This window comes from Musca autumnalis, unplaced genomic scaffold (assembly GCF_047663935.1).
Source record: "Musca autumnalis isolate F117 unplaced genomic scaffold, ASM4766393v1 scaffold_4, whole genome shotgun sequence".
Taxonomy (NCBI): Eukaryota; Metazoa; Arthropoda; class Insecta; order Diptera; family Muscidae; genus Musca; species Musca autumnalis.
In genome coordinates, this window is record NW_027411977.1 from 2209612 (window position 1) to 2232257 (window position 22646).

The 22646-nt window shown below is 34.1% G+C and overlaps 4 protein-coding genes across 4 annotated transcripts; 2 read left to right on the plus strand and 2 right to left on the minus strand.

Annotated features, from left to right (window-relative positions):
- The first annotated feature begins 307 nt into the window (after positions 1-307).
- Positions 308-1768, plus strand: Txl (Thioredoxin-like). Its single transcript, XM_073987777.1, has 5 exons — positions 308-589; positions 705-861; positions 925-1035; positions 1097-1380; positions 1450-1768. Exons 1-5 carry the CDS (start codon positions 495-497, stop codon positions 1661-1663), a joined length of 861 nt encoding a protein of 286 aa, XP_073843878.1. The 5' UTR covers positions 308-494; the 3' UTR covers positions 1664-1768.
- Positions 1660-3856, minus strand: Ppat-Dpck (Bifunctional Phosphopantetheine adenylyltransferase - Dephospho-CoA kinase). The gene is made up of 3 exons (XM_073987776.1): positions 3003-3856; positions 2571-2917; positions 1660-2504 (listed from the first exon to the last, which is right to left on the minus strand). The coding sequence occupies exons 1-3, from the start codon at positions 3541-3543 to the stop codon at positions 1848-1850; spliced, it is 1545 nt and encodes a 514-aa protein (XP_073843877.1). The 5' UTR covers positions 3544-3856; the 3' UTR covers positions 1660-1847.
- Positions 3857-16282: 12426 nt separating this feature from the next.
- Positions 16283-19725, plus strand: Membrin (golgi SNAP receptor complex member 2). The gene is made up of 2 exons (XM_073987360.1): positions 16283-16490; positions 16563-19725. Exons 1-2 carry the CDS (start codon positions 16351-16353, stop codon positions 17065-17067), a joined length of 645 nt encoding a protein of 214 aa, XP_073843461.1. The 5' UTR covers positions 16283-16350; the 3' UTR covers positions 17068-19725.
- On the minus strand, positions 17068-21829 carry Eaf6 (chromatin modification-related protein EAF6/MEAF6). Its single transcript, XM_073987361.1, has 3 exons — positions 21472-21829; positions 20875-21088; positions 17068-20811 (listed from the first exon to the last, which is right to left on the minus strand). The coding sequence occupies exons 1-3, from the start codon at positions 21610-21612 to the stop codon at positions 20531-20533; spliced, it is 636 nt and encodes a 211-aa protein (XP_073843462.1). The 5' UTR covers positions 21613-21829; the 3' UTR covers positions 17068-20530.
- Between the last annotated feature and the right edge of the window lie 817 nt (positions 21830-22646).

A 22646-nucleotide genomic window follows, 5' to 3' on the forward strand; every position in this document is an offset into this window, starting at 1 on the left:
GTATACGTCATGGTACAATTAGAAAGGTAGATGCCTCAGCCCAGCTGATCGAATATAAAACGTCAAAAAACTATGAATTCGCCAGTAGTAAGAGATAGCATGTCTACACTTTATAGACAAACACAAGCGATAAAAAGAGACAACAAAGACCATTTGGCGAAAATTTTGACAGTTTACATTACAAAAAAGTTGCTTTGTTGTAGCAATTCGCCGATGCATCTACCTTTCTTATTGTACCATGCTTATGTAATTGTACCATGGCACTAAACTAAACTAAAAGAACTATATAAATGCAAGAGCTGGAAATAGTTCCAATAGTTCCTTGTCCGGAATAGTTCCTTGGAACTAGTTCGTTCCTGTACTACACAACTCTATAAAATACTGATTTTTGACAATTTGACATTTTTGCTCTGTCATTCTAATATTCTTGGAAATTATTGAATTTATATTATTTTTTCAATTGAAAAGGGAGAATAAAGTTAGCCTTCGTTAAGATGAGTGTAAGAGTAATTAATGATGATGCTCATTTCCATTCCGAGTTGGCATCGGCCGGAATTAAACTGATTGTCGTGGACTTCACTGCGAGTTGGTAAGGATATTCCATGATGCAAGGATCAACTGATAACTTCAATAGTTCCTAAGTGTGATCCCATAACATAATTTAGAGAAAACTAATTCATCGTTTTCTATCAAACTATGTTCAGGTGCGGTCCATGTCAACGAATTGCTCCACATTTTGAAACGCTGCCCAACAAGTATCCAAAAGCTATTTTTCTAAAAGTTGATGTCGACAAGTGTCAAGAAACTGCAGCAAGTCAAGGCGTTAGTGCAATGCCCACATTCATATTTTATAGAAATAGGGTAGGGTAAACATTTGGAGCGATGAAATCTTGTTTGGAACATTATCTTGACATTTCTTTACAGACAAAAATCGATAGAATTCAGGGAGCAGACATTAATGCACTGGAACAAAAGATCCAGGAACATATAGGCACGGGTGGAGATGAAACCGGGGAAGACTATGGACAAGGTTTGGTAAGTGTGTATTTCCAAGATATATAGTATTATATATTAATCACATCTTAAACCCTTCCAGATGGAACTAAACACATTCATTTCAAAACAAGAATGTGAATGCTTAAATGAAGCTGATGACCATCCCATGAATCATTGTTTGTCTGCTAGCGGAGGTTATTTGCAATCGGATTGTGATGAACAGCTTATATTATCCGTTACATTCAATCAATTGGTGAAAATTCATTCGCTAAAATTTAAGGCCCCACCTCAACTTGGCCCCAAAGAAATAAAAATTTTTATCAACCAACCTCGCACAATAGATTTTGATCAAGCTGAATCCATGACAAGTGTTCAGGATTTGACGTAAGTTGTCATTTCATACAATTGTATACATTTTTGATGAGTGAAACGAATTATTTTTCTTTCCGGCAGTTTGGATCCCAAAGACTTGGAAAAAGGAACACCAGTTAATCTTCGCTTCGTCAAATTCCAAAACGTGCAAAACATCCAAATTTTTGTTAAGAACAATCAGTCAGGCGGAGAAGTTACTCAACTGGATTACTTGGGATTCATCGGTTCTCCCATTCTGACCACTAAAATGAATGACTTTAAGCGAGTGACTGGCAAGAAAGGCGAGAGTCATTAAAGTATGCGTATTTATTTTATTAGAATTTTCTTACGTTGTAAAAACATAAATGAAAGCATGAGCATATTAACAATACGAAAATAAAATAATGTAAATCAATTACCACGTCATTGTCTTTTATTCAAATAATTACAGGTACCTGCTGCTATTGTTTTTAAATGATATAGAAATGCTATATATTTTTCTACAAATTGCTAGATTTCGCGGTTGGGCCTTCCAATTCACCCATCAATAGTTTCCACGCTTTTTCGGCTTGTTTCAAAGTAAAATCAGGATCCCATTGTGAACTGAACACTACATTTGAACGGGAAACAATTTCACTGTTTGAAGGTTGGCTTAGCAATCTGCGCCTTGCTTCTTCCTCCGGGAGACCATTACGTTCAATTACACGGCGTATGGCTTCCTCTGGTGGAATAATCATGGACCAAACTTCATGAACTTCTTTATCCCAACCAGCCTTAAGCAGAACAGCTGCCTCCAACACCACCACCTTTGGACAATTTGCTTTTTCCCTCAATGCATTTATTCTGCGCTTAACTTCTGCCATTAACTCAGGCCATACAATGTTATTTAATTTCTCCAATTTCCTAGGATCTGCAAAGACAATTGGTCCTAGTTTGGCCCGATTTATGCGTTTATCTCCATTCAGAATTTCATCTCCAAATTCCTCAACAATTTTGTCATAACAAACTTGACCGGGCTCATAAATTTCATGGGCAATTTTATCACAGTCCATAACCAGAGCACCCATACCTTGTAATCGTTGAGCCATTTTACTTTTCCCCGAAGCAATGCCACCGGTTAAGCCAATTATGTAAGGGAATGTAGGTAATGATTTCAACTAAGAATTGAATTAAGGTGATCAGTCTAAATAATGACAACATATAGTTTTGCTACAGATACTTACCTCTGGTTTTCTAAGCCGCGTTCCCAATAAGTCAATACGGGTATTGCTCGAACTGACTTTGCTCTCCTTAGGACCACTTTTGTCAGTCGATTCAACGAGGTCAATGCAAAATATGTCCAATTTCTTAAGGTTATTCTGTTGGCGCAACTCGTTAACTTTTTCTCCGCCTCGCAGAGTTTCGGCACTGACGACAATCATATCCATATTCGGATCAGTTTTGGTAGGACCAAAGGGATCATCAATAGGTACAACTTCATATTGCAAGGTGGGGTCGATTTCATTTAAGAATTTCTTGACTTCTTCTATGCGTTGCTCCACTGGCAAAATAAGCTCGTTCAGAGTTTTACCTTTAAAGAGAAAAAGAGAAGATTAGAGTCTATTAGTAACATCATTATAATTCTAACGTTTGTATTTACCCGAACTTCCACATACTTTTCGTTAATTGCGATGTTGTAACACCAACAATGAGTCTGGAACAAGCCCTTATTACTGCTTGGCTCAGGAATATTTTGTGTCCCAAGTGAATTCTGTCGAAAGTTCCACCTAAAACAACATTTTCATACGTGCGGATCTTATCTTCTGGTTTCAATTGTTGAAATTCTTCCAAGTCATTTATCTTCTCGTTAGACAAATAAATAATGGGTTGTTGAATTTTAAGTTGCTGACGCAACTGCTCGCATATCTCATGTTGCCCATCCGAAAATATATAATCAATAGGTTTCAACTTTAGTTTATCGAATGTACCACGACTTTTAAGAGTGCCTACTAAAATATTTAAATCCTTTTTATGAAAGTGGTCATTGCTATCGACGTACAATTGTGATATTAGGCGTCCATACGATGGAGGACATCTAGTAGGGGATACGTTTAGATGAACGTACAAAGATTTCAAGTAGTCATATTTTTGCAAGGCTTCAAGGGATTGAGCAAACCGCTTTACATGGGACACAACTAATATTCCGGAGGAAGTCATTTTCCGATCAGGTGTTGACTGCCCAAACCAAATCTCAAAGTCCAACAGTACCAAAGATTCTACCAGGGATGCCAACTGTTCCGAGGTAAAAATCGCACCATAGGTCTGTATCGATTTTTACCTTAAAACAGTTGACATTCCTGGGGCTCAATTCTGTTTCTATGAAAATGTGAAATGAAAACTTTTATAAAGGAGAAAACTGTCAAATGAAAAAAAATTATAAAGGAAATATTTTTTATTTGAAATTTTCATAGAACAGGAATCCAGCCCCAGCTTAAACAGTGGTTTTTGAACATCAAAAATCACCACAAGTAGCGGGAAAACCACCAACTTGGCATCCCTGGATTCTACGCGACACGACAGGGCTGCCATATTTTTATGAAATATCTTCAAAATGACAATTTTTAAAATAAAAATCGTCAAATCTATTTTAAAAAATCGTCAACAATTAAAATACGCACATTTAGATATATTTTTTTATTGAACGAAACATAAAAAGGATATTCATCACGGTAGAACAAACCAGTAGTGGGATTCTGTAACTCATTTTTGCTGTTATCGATAATTGTCGGTAAAATTAAAATGCTTATAATTTCGATCGACAATTGCTGAAATCTGTCAAAAGCCGTAAAATTGCATACCTAGGACATCTCATGAGGAACGATAAGTACAAATTTCTCCAGACCATTATTAAAGGCAATGTTGAAGGAAATCGAGTTCGAGGCAGAAAAGAGTTATCTTGGATTAAAAACATCCAGGATTGGACTGGATACAGTAATGAAAGAAATCTAATACACGCTGCAAGAAATAGAGAATTAATATCACTAACATAACATAAAATGAAGTATATAAAATAAAATGTATAAAGAATATATTTATTATATTGTATGATCGCTTTATATCCGAATACCGGATGTGCAAATAAAGAAGAAGAAGATAATTTCGATAATTAACGAAATTTTTCGGTAAGTTAACGATGAATAAAAAGTAGTCGCTAGCCTCTACCGACACAAACAGTGATGACAACTTTTCTTTATGTTTTTAGTCATAATTTTGCGATTTAAATTTACCGATTTTTGTCGGTAACAGCAAAAATTAGTTACAGAATCCCACTACAGGTAAAGTAAATACTACAACAAATACAACTCAACAACAACCATATAGAAATTTGTTTTTGTTTGTAAACGTTAGTGTCAACGTACATGTAAACAAAATAAGGAAATGTCTATAAATTATTGGAATTTAAAAAACTAATAATTTTCACATTTGATTGAATATTTTGAAAAACATGAATGAAAACTCGTTAGATTTTCAATTTGAATGTTTCCACATCATTCCACTAATGCATAATTTCTCGCAGAAAGTAGAATTCTTGCAAAAATGCATGGCCCAATTATAAAGGTCCTCTCTCAAAAACAAATGATTTTGATTTGAGCTGTCAAAATTCATATTTGTCATTTGAATTCGCTGTGAGGTAAAGAAATGCCAAACTGTAGAGGAACAGGTAGATGTATATCGAAAAAATAAAGCAAATCAACTTTATGTTGTACACGTAAAATGTCAACATTTGTTGTGTTTTATATTAGAAATTAATTTACAATAACTTATTTTGGCATTTAAAGATCGATCAGCTGGTATATTCTCTTACGCCAAACAAAAATAACTGCGTCAACAACTTTTTCTCGGAAAATGTTATGTATGCATCTACCTTAAGCTCTGTTCCAGAACTAAAAAGTTTTTACAATTTTTACCACTTTTACACATTTTGCGTTCCCGTACACAAAATTTATATGAAAATCGTTTACGACTTTTACAACTTTTACGACTTTTACCACTTTATAAAGTACGGGAACAGGCCATTAATTGACAATAAAGAAATACGCCCATGGTACAATAAGAAAGGTAGATGCATCGGCGAATTGCTACAACAAAGCAACTTTTTTTGTAATGTAAACTGTCAAAATTTTCGCCAACAGGTCTCTTGTTTTCTCTTTTTATCGCTTGTGTTTGTCTATAAAGTGTAGACATGCTATCTCTTACTAACCGAATCATATGGTTTTTTGTTTTGATTTTTCATGGCGAATTCATAGTTTTTTGACGTTTTAGATTCGATCAGCTGTGCTGAGGCATCTACCTTTCTAATTGTACCATGAATACGCCTCAAACATATTCCGTGTCGGCGAAAACAAATTTTTCGCCTTTGTTTATGAATTTTGACATTCCAAATCTTTGTTTTTGTTTGAATTCGCTTGAGAGAGGACCTGTATAATTGGGCCCATGGTACAATTACTTAGTTAGATGCCTCAGCCCAGCTGATCGAATCTAAAACGTCAAAAAACTAGGAATTCGCTATGAAAAATCAAAACAAAAAACCATATGATTCGGTAAGTAAGAGATAGCATGTGTTCACTTCACTGTACAAACACAAGCGATAAAAAGAGACAACAACAAACCATTTGGCGAAAATTTTGACAGTTTACGTTACAAAAAAAGTTGCTTTGTTGTAGCAATTCGCCGATGTTTCTACCTAAGTAATTGTACCATGATTGGGCCATGCAAAAATGTTTGGGGTCGCTGGTAATTTATTGAAAAAAGGGAAGCTGTTTCAATCGTTTGCTTTTGAAAACAAAACACACATGTTTATTAGGGCTTTGTTCTTTTCAAGTTTAACAAAATACCACACATATTAACAAATATTGTACCTCCTCTATAAGCGGTGTTTTGGTGTGCGGCATGTCGTTCGGACCAGGAGGAGGTTACATGTCAATGATATGAAGGAGTCTTTATGGGAAATTTTTTTTTATGAATAAATTTGTTCTTCAAAAAATATAAATCCCTAGTATACATCGAACATAGAAATAAATATATAAAATGTCGTATGGAATTTGACAGTAACATTACAGCCCAGTTCAGTCAGCTGGGTATTGCTGCTACCTTTTCTTGTTCTACCATGGATATTCATGTTAATAACCTTTGAATCAGTAACGAGAAAGTTAATAATTTTGTAAATAAATATTTGAGTTTATCATCTTTAACAAGTCGGGGTTAACCCATTTTTTGTTTTTTTTTTTTTTAGTTTTAATTATTTTCAAACATTTACTCAAAATCCAAAAACCTTAGTTCACGAAATTCTGATTCCATTTTTTTGCTTTCGCTACTTCTTTACAAAATGTGAAAATTGTTTAAGGATGTCGAAAAATGAATAAAATTGCTTCAAAAATCACATCTATTTAAAGTTTTCCTGTAATCAGGCCTTTATTTATTCTTAGAGCGAAACCTATAACTTTGCGTGTTGCGTGTGTGTTAAAAAAAAAAACAAATTGAAATACATGTATTTTGTTTTTGTATTTTTGAACTCACACGCAAAGTTATAGGTTTCGCCCTTATATGAAAATCCCTTGGGTTTTCACTGAGAAAATTGTTTTATTACATTTCTAACAAATCCGTGAATTAATACGAATTTATGATAAAATTTAAAAATTTCAGCAAATGACGAAAATTACAAAAATGTCGCTTTTTTGAACTGCTTGTATTTCAGGTCAAATGCGTGGAAAAGCATAGGCCAAATTAAATTTTATAAGCGTGTAATGACAGATAACAGAGAATACTATAGTATTGTTATAGTAAATAGTATTGTTATATAAATGCAAAAAATTCCACAAAAATGCGAGTTTTGTATTGTATTAGCAAAATACCAAAAATCGTCATTTTATGGGTAAAAATCATTCAATCATCAAAAATTATATATTTTTAACAAAAAAACGTCAAAATGACGATAAATCGTCAAGTCTGTTAGCCGTGGATACGAACAACATAACTGCCCTACAACTGCCACACGCTGAAACTTTCATACGAAACATTCCCATTATTATGGCGTTCTTTGGTTGAGTTCCCTAAGTCCCGGGCCACACTACAGTGATTTCACTGAAATTTTGATATGAAATTATGCGTCTCTAGATCGACGTCCATAGTAGAGTAAAATCATAAAATTGCTGTAGTGGGGAATTCGATTTAAGAACACCTAATTTCATGAAACTTTTAAATGAAATTCACCTTAGTGTGGACCGGGACTAATACAGTAATTTCATAAAATCACTTTGGTATGGAACTCGATCTATAAACGCCAAAATAATGGTAAAGTTTCGGATGAAATTTTCAGTGTGTAGCTTTAGAGTAGGGCTGTTCTGACCGGTAGCACTCGGCGTGCTGACAAAGAAATCTTGTTGACCTCTTTAGGCTTCTGCACACACAGTCCGTTGTGAGTCGGTTCACGCGTGGAAAGTAACAACCACATGAAAAATGTGTAAGTGATGGCAAGGTTGTTCTTGAATTTTTCATGTGGTTGTTGTAACGCGGCACTCAATCGATCGTATGTGCCGAGGCCTTTACAAAGCAATAGGCCGATCTGTGGTAATCTATGCGGCGCCAGCGTGGTATGCAAATGTTAGCTCTATGGAGTGGAAGAATATTCAAACCTGCCAGAATGCCGCCTAGAGGACTGCAACAAGGTGCCTCTTCATGACACCAGTGGACCATCTTCATGAGGATACGAAGTTTTTGCCGGTGTATCAGCACAGCAGAATGTTTTCGATGCAGTACCTGCTTGGGAATCATCGCAGTGAGCATCCCTGTCACGATTTAATGTTCAGGCTCCGAGGCACGTCATTATCTATAGATAGAGTGGTCAAAGGTATAAACAAGAACCTGATATATATATCTGAACCGATCAGAACCAAAATTTTCGGACGTGATTCTAAATTGAACAGGATTTACCATATCAAATGTTAAAGCGATCGGATGCAAATTGTGACCTTAGTGCGCCTTAAATATAACATCGGATAAAATCGGTTGAAACATATATATTAAAGCTGTACCTTTATCTGAACCGATTCCTTCCAAATTTTGCAGATATATTTTTATGCTCATTATAAACATCGGGGCTAAATTTGAAAGGACCAGCAGCTTCCAGTGACTTGTTGCCTCAAAAACCTGTCATAGGGTCCATTGTTTGGTCTTCTTCTGCCAAATGCCACATCAAAAAAACTACAAGTTTTGAATTTATGGAGAAAAACTATAAACCCGGCTTTTCTTATCAAGAATTCGCCAATGATTTCAGTGCTGAGCTTTTCAATGCCACTCAATGGTTTCTCTTGTTCAAAGATAGTGGCGCAAAGTAAGTGTAATAGCCCGTTTAGACTATACCCTTATACGATGATTAAGGGCATTATCTCGATTTAAGTGCTTAATCCACCCTGATTTACGATACAAAATTAAAATGTTGTTTATATTAGAGCTTTTTGGGAGGTTAACCTTCATTATCAGGATTTGTTTTACGTATATGTAATAAAATTGACATTTAAAACCCAGTGGGTTTGTTAAATCCGGTTATATATAAACGTACTTTAAATCAACTCAAAACTAGGATTTGTTTTAAATCAAATGTTAAATCGAAATATTTTGATATACAACACTGCTTTTTGCTCCTAAAAATGCAACTATGGCAGTCTGTACCAAAATTGGCAACTATGTTCATGTGTCGTTTATTTACTAGGGTTATGGCTTGTTGACCTTTTTTTTCTCAAAAATGATTTCCTGTAGCGTGGGTGAATGAACTTTTGCCTATTAAAAATTTGCTCCAAAATTTTTTCCTGTTGCACGAATAAGTGACATTTTGCCTATTAATGACTAAAATAATTTTTATTAAATTTAAATATTGAAAAAGGTTCCGCACAAAGCACTTTCAATTTATGTGATACATGGAATATATATTATATAAAATGATACCCATATATGTAATAATATGACGATAAAATTGGTGAGAAACAAAAGCTGATGTCATTATGGATATCGTCGGTGTCATGCTTAAGTGTTCCATACGCCATTTGCCTGATTCGAGAAAAACTCAAGTTAATGTTTAAGGCCATACAGTATAAAAATTGTGCAATAATCCAATACTTTAAGAGCTCAGTTCTACTTAACTAAACTCATAGAATATATCAGTAGCTTATTTTAGTCAGATATCTGTGATAGTCTAGAAGTTATGGTCAATTTGTATAATTGTAAAAGGTTGCTGAATTGTTCCATGGAATCTTTTTTTCAGGTTTTTGGCAGTTTGTGTCACATGGAACACGTTTTGTCACATTTCAACCAAAACACTTTTTATCAATCGTGTTCCACCTCCCTTATATGAAGTGCTATTGTGGAGTTTAAAAATCAGGACGTTAAATGAAATATTTATTTTTCTCATATAAATACAATAAGGACCATTATTATAGGTTTCCTTAACATTTATTTAAGAGATTGACTCCACTTATCACTATTTTTTTTTGGTGAAAATTACGATCGCACAAAACGGATTGATATTTTGTATTTCTAAGGTAACATAAAACATTCAAACGCGTTTTTCTTATAATACCATTTTTATAGTCGGTGTCCATACTAGCTTCAGATCGAATGGACGTTTTTAAGTATGGTAACGTGGGGCGCCTTCGCCACGTTTTTGTTCAAAATGTTCTCATACCGACACAGTTGAAGTATTTTCAAATATTATTTTTCGTACAAATATTAGCGTATCTTGACTATAAGTTTTGATATATAAATGGTTAAAATTTTGTTTCTAAAATATTATTTTTGAGAATTTACAAAATGTCTAAAAAGTGGCGAAGCCTCCCCACCCATGGGGCAGCTTCGCCATCGACATTGAACATTCTTCAACAGACTCTAAAACTGTAATTTACCATACTTCTTCCTTAAATATCAACATTATGCAAAAAGGAACGTGTTTTCTAATGAATAATCAAAAATGTTTTAAAAATTCACAAAAAGTAACTGATTCTAGCGGTTAATTGAAGTAGATACCTTGAATTTAGGTACAAAAATCATAATGTAACTAAAATAAGATACGTTTAGGATAATATTTGCTTTTAACTTTACATTATAGTGTAGTATATCTATGGTATAAAGAATTTAAGTTAAACGTTACAAATTTCTAACATTAACCCACCACGCCCCTATCATGGCGTAGGCACCCCACCCCTTACATATTTCATAATATTAATATATTAACATTTGCAATTGTTTTTTTTCATGCGAATTATTGCGATTTATATTATTCAGTTGTTGTCTTTTAACGGCATAAAATGTGTTTTTGATATCACAAAAGATAAAGAAGATATCACAAAAAATACCTAGCATAATTATTTTTCCCAGTACCCTGAAAACACAAAACCGCGTGCGTCCGCTATCATATCTATGACACAACTGTCATCTTTTGGGAGATGATAGATCATCATTAGACTCACAATTTTGCCCTTAACGGATTTTTTCTAGCACTTGTATTTTGCGAGAAAATCGGTGCTGGCGAAGCCGCCCCAGTGGCGAAGGCGCCCCATGTTACCATATATATTTGTGGACTTACATCAAAATGTTGTTTTTAAACTAGGGATTTTTTGTTTAAACGATTGATACATTTTCGTTTTCATATAACAATACAATATTCAAAAATATTTGGATTTAGAAACTATTAATCATCAGTTTTTAAACCAAGTTCTTTAAAACAATTTGTTCCATGCGCCACATTATTCGTAAATTGGCAAAAATGGGCAATTTTTTGTTCCAAACGCCATCATTTTTGGTGCGGAACAATTCGTTTTTGTCTCTTTTTGTTCCATACGCCAAACAACATGGATATGGAACTAAAAAGTTGAAAGTTGTTTTGTTCCATACGCCAGGCTTTATGGATATGGAACAAAACGACAAGATTTTTTGGGTCACAAAGCGGATATGGAACATACTGGCATCTGAATATCTCAGAAACTATAAGAGATAGAGAAAATCCGACCAAAAAATCTGAAAGAGCATGGTTCAAAACCTTGAAAGGTACCTTTATCTCAAAATGTCAAAAATGGCGTATGGAACACTTAAGCATGACACCGACGATATGTCGCGTGGCTTTAACGATTGTCTTGAGTTATTTATGTGCTTAAAGTGACTACGAAATTTTTCCAAAAAGCTCATCTATAAAAACTTTAAAATCTTTTTATGCGTGAGCTTTTTTCTATCGTATCACCTTGTAATTAAGATTTTATCTAATCTTATGCAAAAGCTCATCAAAATATGACACAGGGATGTGAGGTTGTAAAAAAGTCATAACCCTATTATTTACATTTTCAAATAACTGTAAACACAAAAACATACAGAAGCGGAAAAATAGAAAAAATATTAAATAAATATAAAATGGATGTAGCTTTAATTTAATATAATATAAGCATATTTAATAGCAATTTGTAAGATTATTTTTTGCAGTATTCCATTCCATTTTTTAATTTTCAAGCAATTTTTTTTGCAAATTGGCGTATGTTTACGTAAACAAAGATCAGCTGACTGGCATCTTATATCATTTTAGCCTAGTCTAAACAACTAGGATTTGAAAGTTGGATTTAGAAATCGAGTCGATTTAAAATGGCTAGTCTAACTAGGCGTTTACACCAGACGGTTTGTCTTCAAATACAACTCTGATTTACTAACACATGCATACATTTGTCGTTTGTCTCTCAGCTGTCCATCAGTTTTTCACAGACAGCCGGGTTGACAAATTTTTGACATTTTTGTGAAAAAGAAGTGAGATGATAATTCAAATGTGCTGAAAACAAAAGAATATGTACAAAACAAAATATGTAAACGGAAAACAAAAAGAAGTCGGTGATTTTCATTCATAATTTTACAACTGTTTTCGCAGTTGTATGGACGCCTACGTCACACAGGCAAGTTGTGGGATTTTGACAATCAATACATGAAGTCAACTGTCCTGTCATTTGTAAACGCAGGGTATACGGACTATAACGCTAAATTAATGTTAAGTGAGTTTAAATCTCTATATTTCTCCGATTTCTTTAGATACATACATATGTATGTGGTATTGGCCTGCAAACATCATGACGGTCATTCTATTTGGCCTTCTGCCCAGTCATTCGGTTGGCTATAGGTGTGTACGATAACCCAATAATTTGTACAAATTCGTACAAATTTTTGCTGTATGCTGTTCGATAACAAAATTATCCAGCAAAAGAGAGCGAGTTTGGAGAGATTTTTGGAGAGTTTTGTGACTGAGAACTTGCAAATTTTTGCTGGGAAAATTTGTCCCGCAAAAATTTGCAAGCCTGATCAGCTGACTTTTAATCACCTGTTCAATGTAAACAAGTCGAAATGTTAACATTTTTGACCAAGAAAATTTCACAATTTCACATTTTTTTTAGATTCTAAAGCGTTCTGGATAGGATTATAGCATTAAATAAGTCAACTGCAATTTTAAAATTTACGTTTTTGTTCCGTTTGGTTTAAAATATCAAAAGAAACAAAAACAAATTTCATACATTTTCGGAAACAGCTGACTTTCTTGCAAGTTTTTGCAAAATGCTGTTCGATAACTTTCTGCAATTTTTCTTGCTTGTGAGCATGGTAGAACAAATACAAGGTAAAGTTAATACTACAACAAATACAACTCGAACAACAACCACAAAGGAATTTGTTTTTGTTTGTAACGTTACTGCCAGTTGTATTTGTAAACAAAACAAGGAAATGTCTATAAATTATTGGAATTTAAAAAACTAATACTTTTTCACATTTGGTTGAATATTTTGGAAAACATGAATGAAAATTCGTTACATTTTCAATTTTTATGCTTCCACATCATTCCACTAAATGCATAAATTCTCGCAGAAAGTAGAGTTCTTGCAGAAAAGTTTGGGGTCGCTGGAAATTCATAGAAAAAGGAGAAGCTGTTTCAATGTTTTGTTTTAGAAATCAAAGAAGCACATGTTTATTAGGGCTTTATTTTTTTAAATTTTAACAAAATACCTCACATATTAACAAACGTTGTATCGCCTCTACAAGCGGGGATTTACTGCGCGGCTTATCGTTCGAACTTGGAGGAGGTTTCATATCATTGATATGAAGAAGTCTTTCTGGGAAATGGTTTTTTCCGAATGATATATTTTTTTTTCTCAAAAAATATATGTCCCTAATGTACATTGAAATAGAAATAAATGTATAAAATGTCATATGAAATTTGACACTAAGGGGTAGTTTACACTATATGTAAATGCCATATGACATGAAATTTTCCATAATTATATAGTCGCTAATATGTGCAATATTGGGGATTTTCCTTACGCGATTTACTTTGTGCGTCCACACCAGCAAAATTGTAATAAAATTACGTCTCCACATTGCCTGCGTGGGCAGATATGGAATGTTTTTATTTCGTGTCATATGACATTGATAGATAGTGTAAACTACCTCTAACGTTACAACCCAGTTCAGTCAGCTGTGTATTGCTGCTACCTTTTCTTATTCTACCATGGCTTGTGAGAGTAAAATTCACTGAGAGAGGTTGCTGGAACTGACTGAGTAATTATTGCTGGGAAAGTTATCGTACACACCTTATGTATGTTGTACAAGGGTTTTCCTGTTGGTAATTGTGGTAGGGTATCGTACGGTTTGTTTTGATTTTTATCTTTATCGACGATTTTATGGTTTTCTATCTCTTTCTTCTTTAGGGCCAAACCTATAACTCTGCGTGTTGCGTGTGAGTGCAAAAATACAAAAACAAAATACATGTACATATTTCAAATTTAAATACATGTATTTGGTTTTTGTATTTTTGAACGCACACGCAACACGCAGAGTTATAGACATGGTACATGGTTATAGGTTTGGCCTTTAATAATTTTACGCCGTCGTTTTTGTAAAAAAAGCTTTGTAGTATGCACAGTAGGACTTCGCCTCAATACCACCAAATGCACACCAGAGACCTGCGCCGATCGGCTCACAGCCGGCTAAGCCGAGCCGCCGATAAAATTTTAAAGCCGCCGCCGCCGAGAATTTTGTCGGCTGAGCCGTTAAATTCATATTAATAATAAATATATGAAAATATTAATTAAAATTACATATGTAAAATAATCTTTTAAATGAATCTAGCTCAGAATCCTATGACGACCTGGCTGTTTTTAATGGAACGACATTAATGTATATGACAAACTATTAAGAAGTAAAAGCCTAATTAAATTAAAAAGTGAAATTGTCCTCAGGAGGATCAGTGGTTTGGCACTATTTTGGTCAATTAATAATTGCAAACAAACCTATGCTAAAAAAGTTCCAACTTTACAAAGTTTGCTTCGAGGAGTCTCCTATGCGACTAAAAGGGTGAATGTGGTATTTCTAGGAAGGGATAGCTTAAATGTGTTCAAATTTATCGCTAATATTATAAAAACTTGTTAGGAGTTTCCTAATGTGGCGAAATTAGACTCTTCATTTTTATGTAGCCCATCAACGAGCGCATCATCACAAGAAGCTTTTTCAAGTTGTTATGAACTTAGAAGACTTTTTCCGTTAATTTGAAATTTTAAATTTATTAACTTTAGTTTTTATGATTTTATAAAATTTATGTTTTTTGTATAACGTACAATTTGTTTTGTATGATCAATTTCATTGAGATCGATTTTATTTTAATAGTGTTAACGCTCTATAATATATATGTTTGTTATCGTTAATAAAAACAATGTGTTCGAGCTTGAGGTCAAAGTTTTTTTTTGTTTTTTGTTTTGTTTTTTTGTTATCGTTTTTAAAGATGTGTTCAGTAATATCTTTGTAATAGACAAACGATATATTATCGTTTGGTATTTCTCACAATGGCTCCTTTAAGTCATTCCAGGAGAAACCGCCAAGAGAGAAAGAATTAAGTAAGATCAACCTTTGGACCTTATTTGATTACGCAATCATTTCATTTAATTTACTTTGTAATTTCATTTATTTTTCATTTACTTTGTAATGCCATTTCAATTTCATTTATTTTAGATAATAAAACAAACAAGCGAACAACATCAAATAAAAAAAACAGATGTACAAACTAACGTACAATCGCATAAATAAACAGACTTTGTAAAAGAACGAAAGGCCAAAGGGTTTGGTTTCATTTCAATCGAGGGCAAAGTTTGTGTTTTATTATAATTCTTCTGCCAAAAACAATAAGTTGGCCATTTGCCATAGTGGAAACTTATTCGAAAACGTTACAGCCGTAACACAAGTGCTGGCTCATTAGTGACAGCAAAAAGATCAAATTTAAGCCCTTTGACGATAAACAGGGTGCTATTCATACACGACAACTACGATATATTTAATAGTTTAACTAGGCGTTTACACAAGACAGTTTGTCTTCAAATACAACTCTGATTTACTAACACATACATACATTTGTCGTTTGTCTGCCAGCTGTCCATCATTTTTTCACAGACAGAAAGGAAGACAAATTTTTGACATTTTTGTAAAAATAGGTGAAAGAAATCGATGATTTTCATTCAAAATTTTAAAACTGTTTTTGCAGTTGTCGGGACGCCTACGTCACACAGGCAAGTTGTGCGATTTTGACAATCAATACATGAACTCAACTGTCCTGTCATTTGTAAACGCAGGGTAATATAAAGAAATGATTTTTTATGTGTAATTCCAAATCCTTAAATTTAAAACTATGAATTTCTTTGTTTTACAAATAATTTTTTTAATAAAAATTTATGCAATATTTAAAATTGTTGTTTATAATACCTATGTGTGTACATATATATTTTTTATTATTAAAAACGATGTAATGCAATATAAAAAAATGTTAAAAAACGTCGGCTCACAGCCGGCTGATAGCCGCCGCTGACATTTTTCAACATAAGCCGCCGCCGCCGACAAACTGTGCTCGGCGCAGGTCTCTGATGCACACGTCATAACAAAACACCAAATAGAAAAACAATACCGACTCTGAAAATGGAAGCGTTGTATCACCAAACAAATCATATTTTGAAAGAAATAGAACAAAGTTTCCAAAGATTGGTCCATACTGCAGGACAACCCGACAACTACGATGTGGAAAATGAGATACAAATGAAAATAACTCAAGTCAATAGGTAAGTTTACCCAGTTTACCTCCATCTGTAACTTCAACCACCAAAACAATCTGATAAGTCAATGTATTTCAGCAACTGTGACCGTTTAGATGTTCTTCTATACAAAGTGCCGGTTTCGCAACGACCTACTGCTAAAATGAAAGTTGATCAATTGAAATACGATGTACGACACTTGCAAAGCAGTTTACAACTTTATCGTGAAAAGAGACAAAGGAGGCAACAGGAGATATCCGAAAGGGAACAGCTACTTAGTCATCGCTTTACGGCAAATAATACTGAAACATGTTTAGACCTCGATTATGAATTACAGCATAACCAACAATTGGGCAATGCACACCAAGGTGTGGACGAAATGCTATCAACCGGAAGCAACATCCTTACGAGCCTAGTGAATCAACGAAATACACTCAAAGGAGCACAGAAAAGACTTATGACTATTGGCAGTACGTTAGGCTTATCCAATCACACCATGAAACTGATCGAAAGACGTTTTGTTGAAGATAAATATGTTATGCTTGGAGGAATGTTCGTAACCCTGCTAATAATAGGCTTAGTTATATACTTTGTTGTTTTATAGTTTTTGAGTTCGAAATATGTTGCCTTTTATTTATAATACACAATCTTATTATATAAAAGAGCTTAGTGATAAGTGAGTGAGTGAGTGACAGATCATCGCCCAGACGAAACCGCTGAAGCTAGAAAGCTGAAATTTTGACTGTGGGTTGGTGTCGGTGTGTAGGGGTGAGATAAGGCTGGGTTTTTGGAAATTCGACCTAGAAGGGTACGAAAAGTACTAAAAGGTACTAAATATGGTACCCTTTGTATTACGCAAACGGGAAGAGCTAGAATTCTGAAATTTGGAATGAGGGTAACTGATGGAGATTTAGAAAGATGTACCAAAGGGTTTTTGGAAATTCGACTTATAAGTGTACGAAAAGTTACTAAATTTGGTACCAATTGTATATTTTGAGCGGATATAGCTACAATGTTCATATTTGGTATGGAAATCAAGGTTGGGAAGTGGTGTTGATATAAGGAAATTATTTTTGAAGTTCGTACTTATGTGTACGAGTAGTACTAAATGGTACTAAATTTGGTACAATTTGAATTTGGTTGAACGGATAGAGCTGAAAACCTGAAATTTGGAATTTAGATTACCGTTGAAGCGTACGATTGAGATATGGGTGTACTTTTGGAAATTCATACTTATGTGTACGAAAAGTACTAAATGGTACCTAATTTGGTACAATTCGGATTTATATAGACATGGAAACCTGAAATTTGGAATTAAGATTACTGATGGAGTGAAGGATTGAGGTAGTTTTGGAAATTCTTACTTATGGGTACGAAAAGTAGTAAACGGTACTAAATTTGGTACAAATTGAATTTGGGTGAACGGATAGAGCTGGAATCCTGAAATTTGGAATTAAATTACTTTTGTAGTGTATGATTGAGTTAGTCTTGGAAATTTATACTTATGGGTACGGAAAATACTAAATGGTACTAAATTTGGTACAATTTAAATTTAGTTGAACGGCTAGAGTTGGAATCCTGAAATTTCGAATTAAGGTTACTATTGGAGTGTAGGATTGAGGAAGTTTTGGAAATTCATACTTATGGGTACGGAAAGTACTAAATGGTACTAAATATGGTACAATTTAAATTTAGGTGAACGGATAGACTTGGAATCCTGAAATTTCGAATTAAGGTTACTGTTGGAGTGTAGGATTGAGAAAGTTTTTTGAAATTCGTACTTATGGGTAAGAAAAGTACTAAATTTGGTACAATTTGGATTTGGGGGAACGACTAGAGCTGGGATCCTGAAATTTGGAATTAAGATTACTGTTGGACTGTACGATTGACTTAGTCTTGGAAATTCTTACTTATGGGTACGGAAAGTACTAAATGGTACTAAATATGGTACAATTTAAATTTAGGTGAACGGATAGAGTTGGAATCCTGAAATTTCGAATTAAGGTTACTATTGGAGTGTAGGATTGAGGAAGTTTTGGAAATTCGTACTTATGGATACGGAACGTACTAAATTTGGTACAATTTGAATTTGGGTGAACGGATAGAGCTGGAATCCTGAAATTTGGAATTTAATTACTTTTGGAGTGTAGGATTGAGTTAGTCCTGGAAATTCGTACTCATGGGTACGAAAAGTATTAAATTTGGTACAATTTGGATTTGGGGAAACGAATAGAGCTGGGATCCTGAAATTTGGAATAAAGTACTAAATGGTACTAAATATGGTACAATTTAAATTTAGGTGGACGGATAGAGCTGGAATCCTGAAATTTGGAATTAAGATTACTTATGGAGTATAGGATTGAGGTAGTTTCGGAAATTCGTACTTATGGGTACGGAAAGTACTAAATGGTACTAAGTTTAGTACATTTTGGATTTGGGTGTACAGATAGAGCTGGAATCCTGAAATTTATAATTAAGATTACTTATGGAGTGTAGCATTGAGGTAGCTTTGGAAATTCGTACTTATGGGTACGAAAATTAATAAATGGTACTAAATTTGGTAAAATTTAGATTTGGGTGGACGGATAGGGTTGGAATCCTGAAATTCGCAATTACTGTTGGAGATAGTTATTGAAATGCGTACTTTCATACGAAAAGTATTAATGGTATTATGAATAGAAGTGGAATTCGGAAATTTGGTATTATAGCCGCTGTTGGTGTGTAGGGTTGAGATATGGATGTGGTTGTGGGTTTACGTACACCAAGTGTACGAAAATTACTAAATGGCACAGAATTTGGTCCAAACTGTTATTGTGTAAAGGGGTAGAGCTGAAATTGTGAAATTTGTATTAGTATAGCAGTTGACGTTTAGAGTGGAGATAGAGGGAAAGTTTTGGAAATTCGTACTAATGTATACGAAAAACACTAAATCGCGGTTTGGATATAGTTTTTGATAAAAGGAAGTAATTTTTGAAACTTATACATACTATAAGTACTAAATTTTGTACCATTTTGGTGTTGCATGATGAGATATAGGTGGAATTCCGAATTGTTGTATGAGGGATTGTGTTGGTGTTTAGATAAGGATTTTTTGAAATGCATACAAATTCTAAAATTAGGCTGAGGGCTGGATGATTTATTGAGAAATACGAAATGTACTGAATGCTATTAAATTTGACGTTGGGTGTAGCAATGAAGATGGAGTTATATCATTAGTGCGTGAAAAGTACAAAATTGCAATAAATTTGGTATAGATGTGAAATTCTGATATATTTTTGATTTGTCAGGTTCATTGTTAGAGGTGGTCGTACAATAAGTGTACTAGAAGTATTAAATAATACTAAATATTAAAACACTGGTACTGGGTGAATTGATAAATGAAATTTGTTATGAGAATAACTGTTGAGATTGGATCAGAATGTTTATTTAAATCCGCCTTTAAATGTATGAAAGGTTTCTACATGTAATACCATTGACATTGGGTGAACAAGTAGAGCTAAAACTGTAACATTTGAGCTAAGGTCCTGGATTTTAAAAATTGTACTGAATAATGTACTATTGTTTCTAGGTTAACACGAATTTGGTTTCTAAATAATGTACTGAAATCAAAAAGTCAAACGTACCTTTTCAACAAAATTGTTTTTATCTTTGTTGTCTATTTTAAACGTTATTGTAAGTTCACTTGAAAAAGTGGACTGGAATTTAAAATGTAGGCCGCTGTTGAAGTGTAGAGGTCTTTTTTTGAAATTCGAACAAAACGTATACGAGCAGTACTTGAAAGAAATTAAATATCAATTCAAATAGGTATTAGTACATCAAATTTTTCAGTGTTCTCCATACTAAATATTGCTTATTTGTATATTATTCCTTTTCCGCTTACGAAGTAGCGGGCATTTTGCTAGTATCATATATTTTGTAAACTAAAATTTCTAATTCCTTTGTAGCATTTAGTTCCAAGAGAGTATGCGTTAAAAATGTCGTGAATGCCTTAAATCTAAACGTTAAGATATTTTGTAAACGCGGGTCTTTTTTCAATATGACGATCGGAGCCGCGGTCTTCCCCTAAATCATCGGTGACGGATCTTTTTATTGACATGTCCACCTTTCTTGGCTGTCACGCTGGATGAAGAAGACAGCTTACTTTTGGTCGACGTCCCTCCACTCGGCGTTCCCGGTTCTTTAACTGTTTCTCTCTGGGGAGTAGTTGCCCGGTCACTTTTATCATCCTTTCCGGTACTTTTTATACTTGTGGCTCCATCATGGGCTGTTGTTGTATTTTGGTTCAAAGCAATTTGATTGTCACTGGAATCTTCGTTTGTCACCGAGTCGGATTCACTGGCTCGTTCAGCTGATAAAAAGAAATCAAGTTACCAATACAACATATCATACGGTTTCATTGATGTTAACTTACGGTTGCAGATGGCCATAGATGTTATGGATGACTTTGAGAACAATCGCTCAGCTTCTTTGAACTTTCTATTACGTTTGTCTGCTTTGGAATTTGTGGCCTTGTTCGATGTCAAGTAGCGTTCCCATCCACGTATAATGTTGCCGCACAGTTGTGTGTCTTCCAAATATGAACCTTCGAATGCATAAATCTGTCTTTCCAGATTGGCCAATTGTTCCTAGAACGAACAATATTGTACAATTACAGTTCACTTATTTTTGTCAATACACTGCACCCCGGTTAACTACCTCTCATAAAATTCCAAAAAAATTTATGCATTTATGCGGGAAAATCCGCATAGCAACCTCATGTGGGTAGTTACAAAAATCGAATCTCAACCTGACAAAAAATGACAACAAGTAGAACATAATCGTCAAAAAACAAAACGGTGTATAGTAGAATAGTTCATTTCAAGTCTAAAATTTTATGTATAAGTTATATTATTTAATCAATAAGAAATTTAGTAATCACGAGCAAATAACCGTGAGCCAATCAAACGGGAATGGCAGTTAAGCAGGGAGGTAGATAACCAGGATGCAGTGTACATATTCCAGAACTTACTGATGTTTCCGCCTTTTTCTTAATGAGATCCGCCAGCTCGGCTCTAGTATCCAAATTTGTTTTTACCGTTGAGTTTGTTTTTGTAGACTTCCGTTGCTTTGTAGCAGTGTCATTTTGGTTCTTTACTGAAGGTGAACTCATTTTTAAGATGAAAATGAATTAATAAATTCCTGCTACTAATATTCTATTTGGTAAACAAACAAATGCGAACCTATCTATGACAGAGAGCAAAGGCGACTTAATTTTTCTGACGGCGGCAGCTATGATTACGATAATCATCGTGGCCATAACACAATAAATAAGGTAGCATGATGTTATAATCATTGCACAATTACCAGGCAGATGCATCAGCTAACAACTACAACAAAAGTTCAGTACAAGGCAAATATAGAAGGTAGCCGATTCGGCGAATTGCTACAACAAAGCAACTTTTGCCGTAACATAATACGTCAAAATTTGTAAAGAGAATCAATTGGCCTTGGCGCTTAAATTTGCAGCGATTTAGCTTCGGCCAATCAGAACAAGATGTTTGTTTACATTTCACAATTACAACAATTTTATTTGACATTTCATGTTCAATCAGCTGATACGAGTCGGCTACCTTCTTTAATGTGCCTTGGTTCAGTACTGCGAAATGTCAAAAATGTTTTCAAAAAATAAATTTAAATGTATATATAACAGAATAAGCGAACAGAAAACAAAAAGAAATCGATGATTTTCATTCACAATTTTACAACAATTTTTGCAGTTGTCGTCAGTAAAAAACAACAGTAACAAATGCCAACCATGGCACAATCACTTAGGTAGATGCATCAGCGAATTGCTACAACAAATCAACTTTTTTTGTAATGTAAAATGTCAAAAATTTCGCCAAATGGTCTCTTGTTGTCTCTTTTTATCGCATGTGTTTGTCTATGAAGCGAACACATTCTATCTCTTACTTATGCGGTTTTTACACGGTCTGTATTTTACATATTCATGCATAGCAACTTTCACTTTTTTCGCCCATATGTAATTCCTTCTGCACGGCAAAATATTATTTTTCATTCGTTTTCTGTTGTTTTCTTTATTTATATCGCGTACATGGTACAATAAGAAAGGTAGATGCATCGGCGAATTGCTACAACAAAGCAACTTTTTTTGTAATGTAAACTGTCAAAATTTTCGCCAACAGG

What these genes read in the sequence shown, in the direction of transcription:
- Txl (XM_073987777.1), top strand. Translation starts at nt 495, where the DNA reads ATGAGTGTAAGAGTAATTAATGATGATGCTCATTTCCATTCCGAGTTG. An exon ending in AAGACTATGGACAAGGTTTG is followed by an intron (nt 1,036 to 1,096) that starts GTAAGTGTGTAT and finishes AAACCCTTCCAG; the next exon opens with ATGGAACTAAACACATTCAT. An exon ending in ACAAGTGTTCAGGATTTGAC is followed by an intron (nt 1,381 to 1,449) that starts GTAAGTTGTCAT and finishes TCTTTCCGGCAG; the next exon opens with TTTGGATCCCAAAGACTTGG.
- Eaf6 (XM_073987361.1), bottom strand. Translation starts at nt 21,612, where the DNA reads ATGAGTTCACCTTCAGTAAAGAACCAAAATGACACTGCTACAAAGCAA. An exon ending in AGAAAAAGGCGGAAACATCA is followed by an intron (nt 21,089 to 21,471) that starts GTAAGTTCTGGA and finishes TGTTCGTTCTAG; the next exon opens with GAACAATTGGCCAATCTGGA. An exon ending in ATCTATGGCCATCTGCAACC is followed by an intron (nt 20,812 to 20,874) that starts GTAAGTTAACAT and finishes TCTTTTTATCAG; the next exon opens with CTGAACGAGCCAGTGAATCC.
- Membrin (XM_073987360.1), top strand. Translation starts at nt 16,351, where the DNA reads ATGGAAGCGTTGTATCACCAAACAAATCATATTTTGAAAGAAATAGAA. An exon ending in AAAATAACTCAAGTCAATAG is followed by an intron (nt 16,491 to 16,562) that starts GTAAGTTTACCC and finishes AATGTATTTCAG; the next exon opens with CAACTGTGACCGTTTAGATG.
- Ppat-Dpck (XM_073987776.1), bottom strand. Translation starts at nt 3,543, where the DNA reads ATGACTTCCTCCGGAATATTAGTTGTGTCCCATGTAAAGCGGTTTGCT. An exon ending in AACATCGCAATTAACGAAAA is followed by an intron (nt 2,918 to 3,002) that starts GTATGTGGAAGT and finishes TTCTCTTTAAAG; the next exon opens with GTAAAACTCTGAACGAGCTT. An exon ending in CGCGGCTTAGAAAACCAGAG is followed by an intron (nt 2,505 to 2,570) that starts GTAAGTATCTGT and finishes TTCAATTCTTAG; the next exon opens with TTGAAATCATTACCTACATT.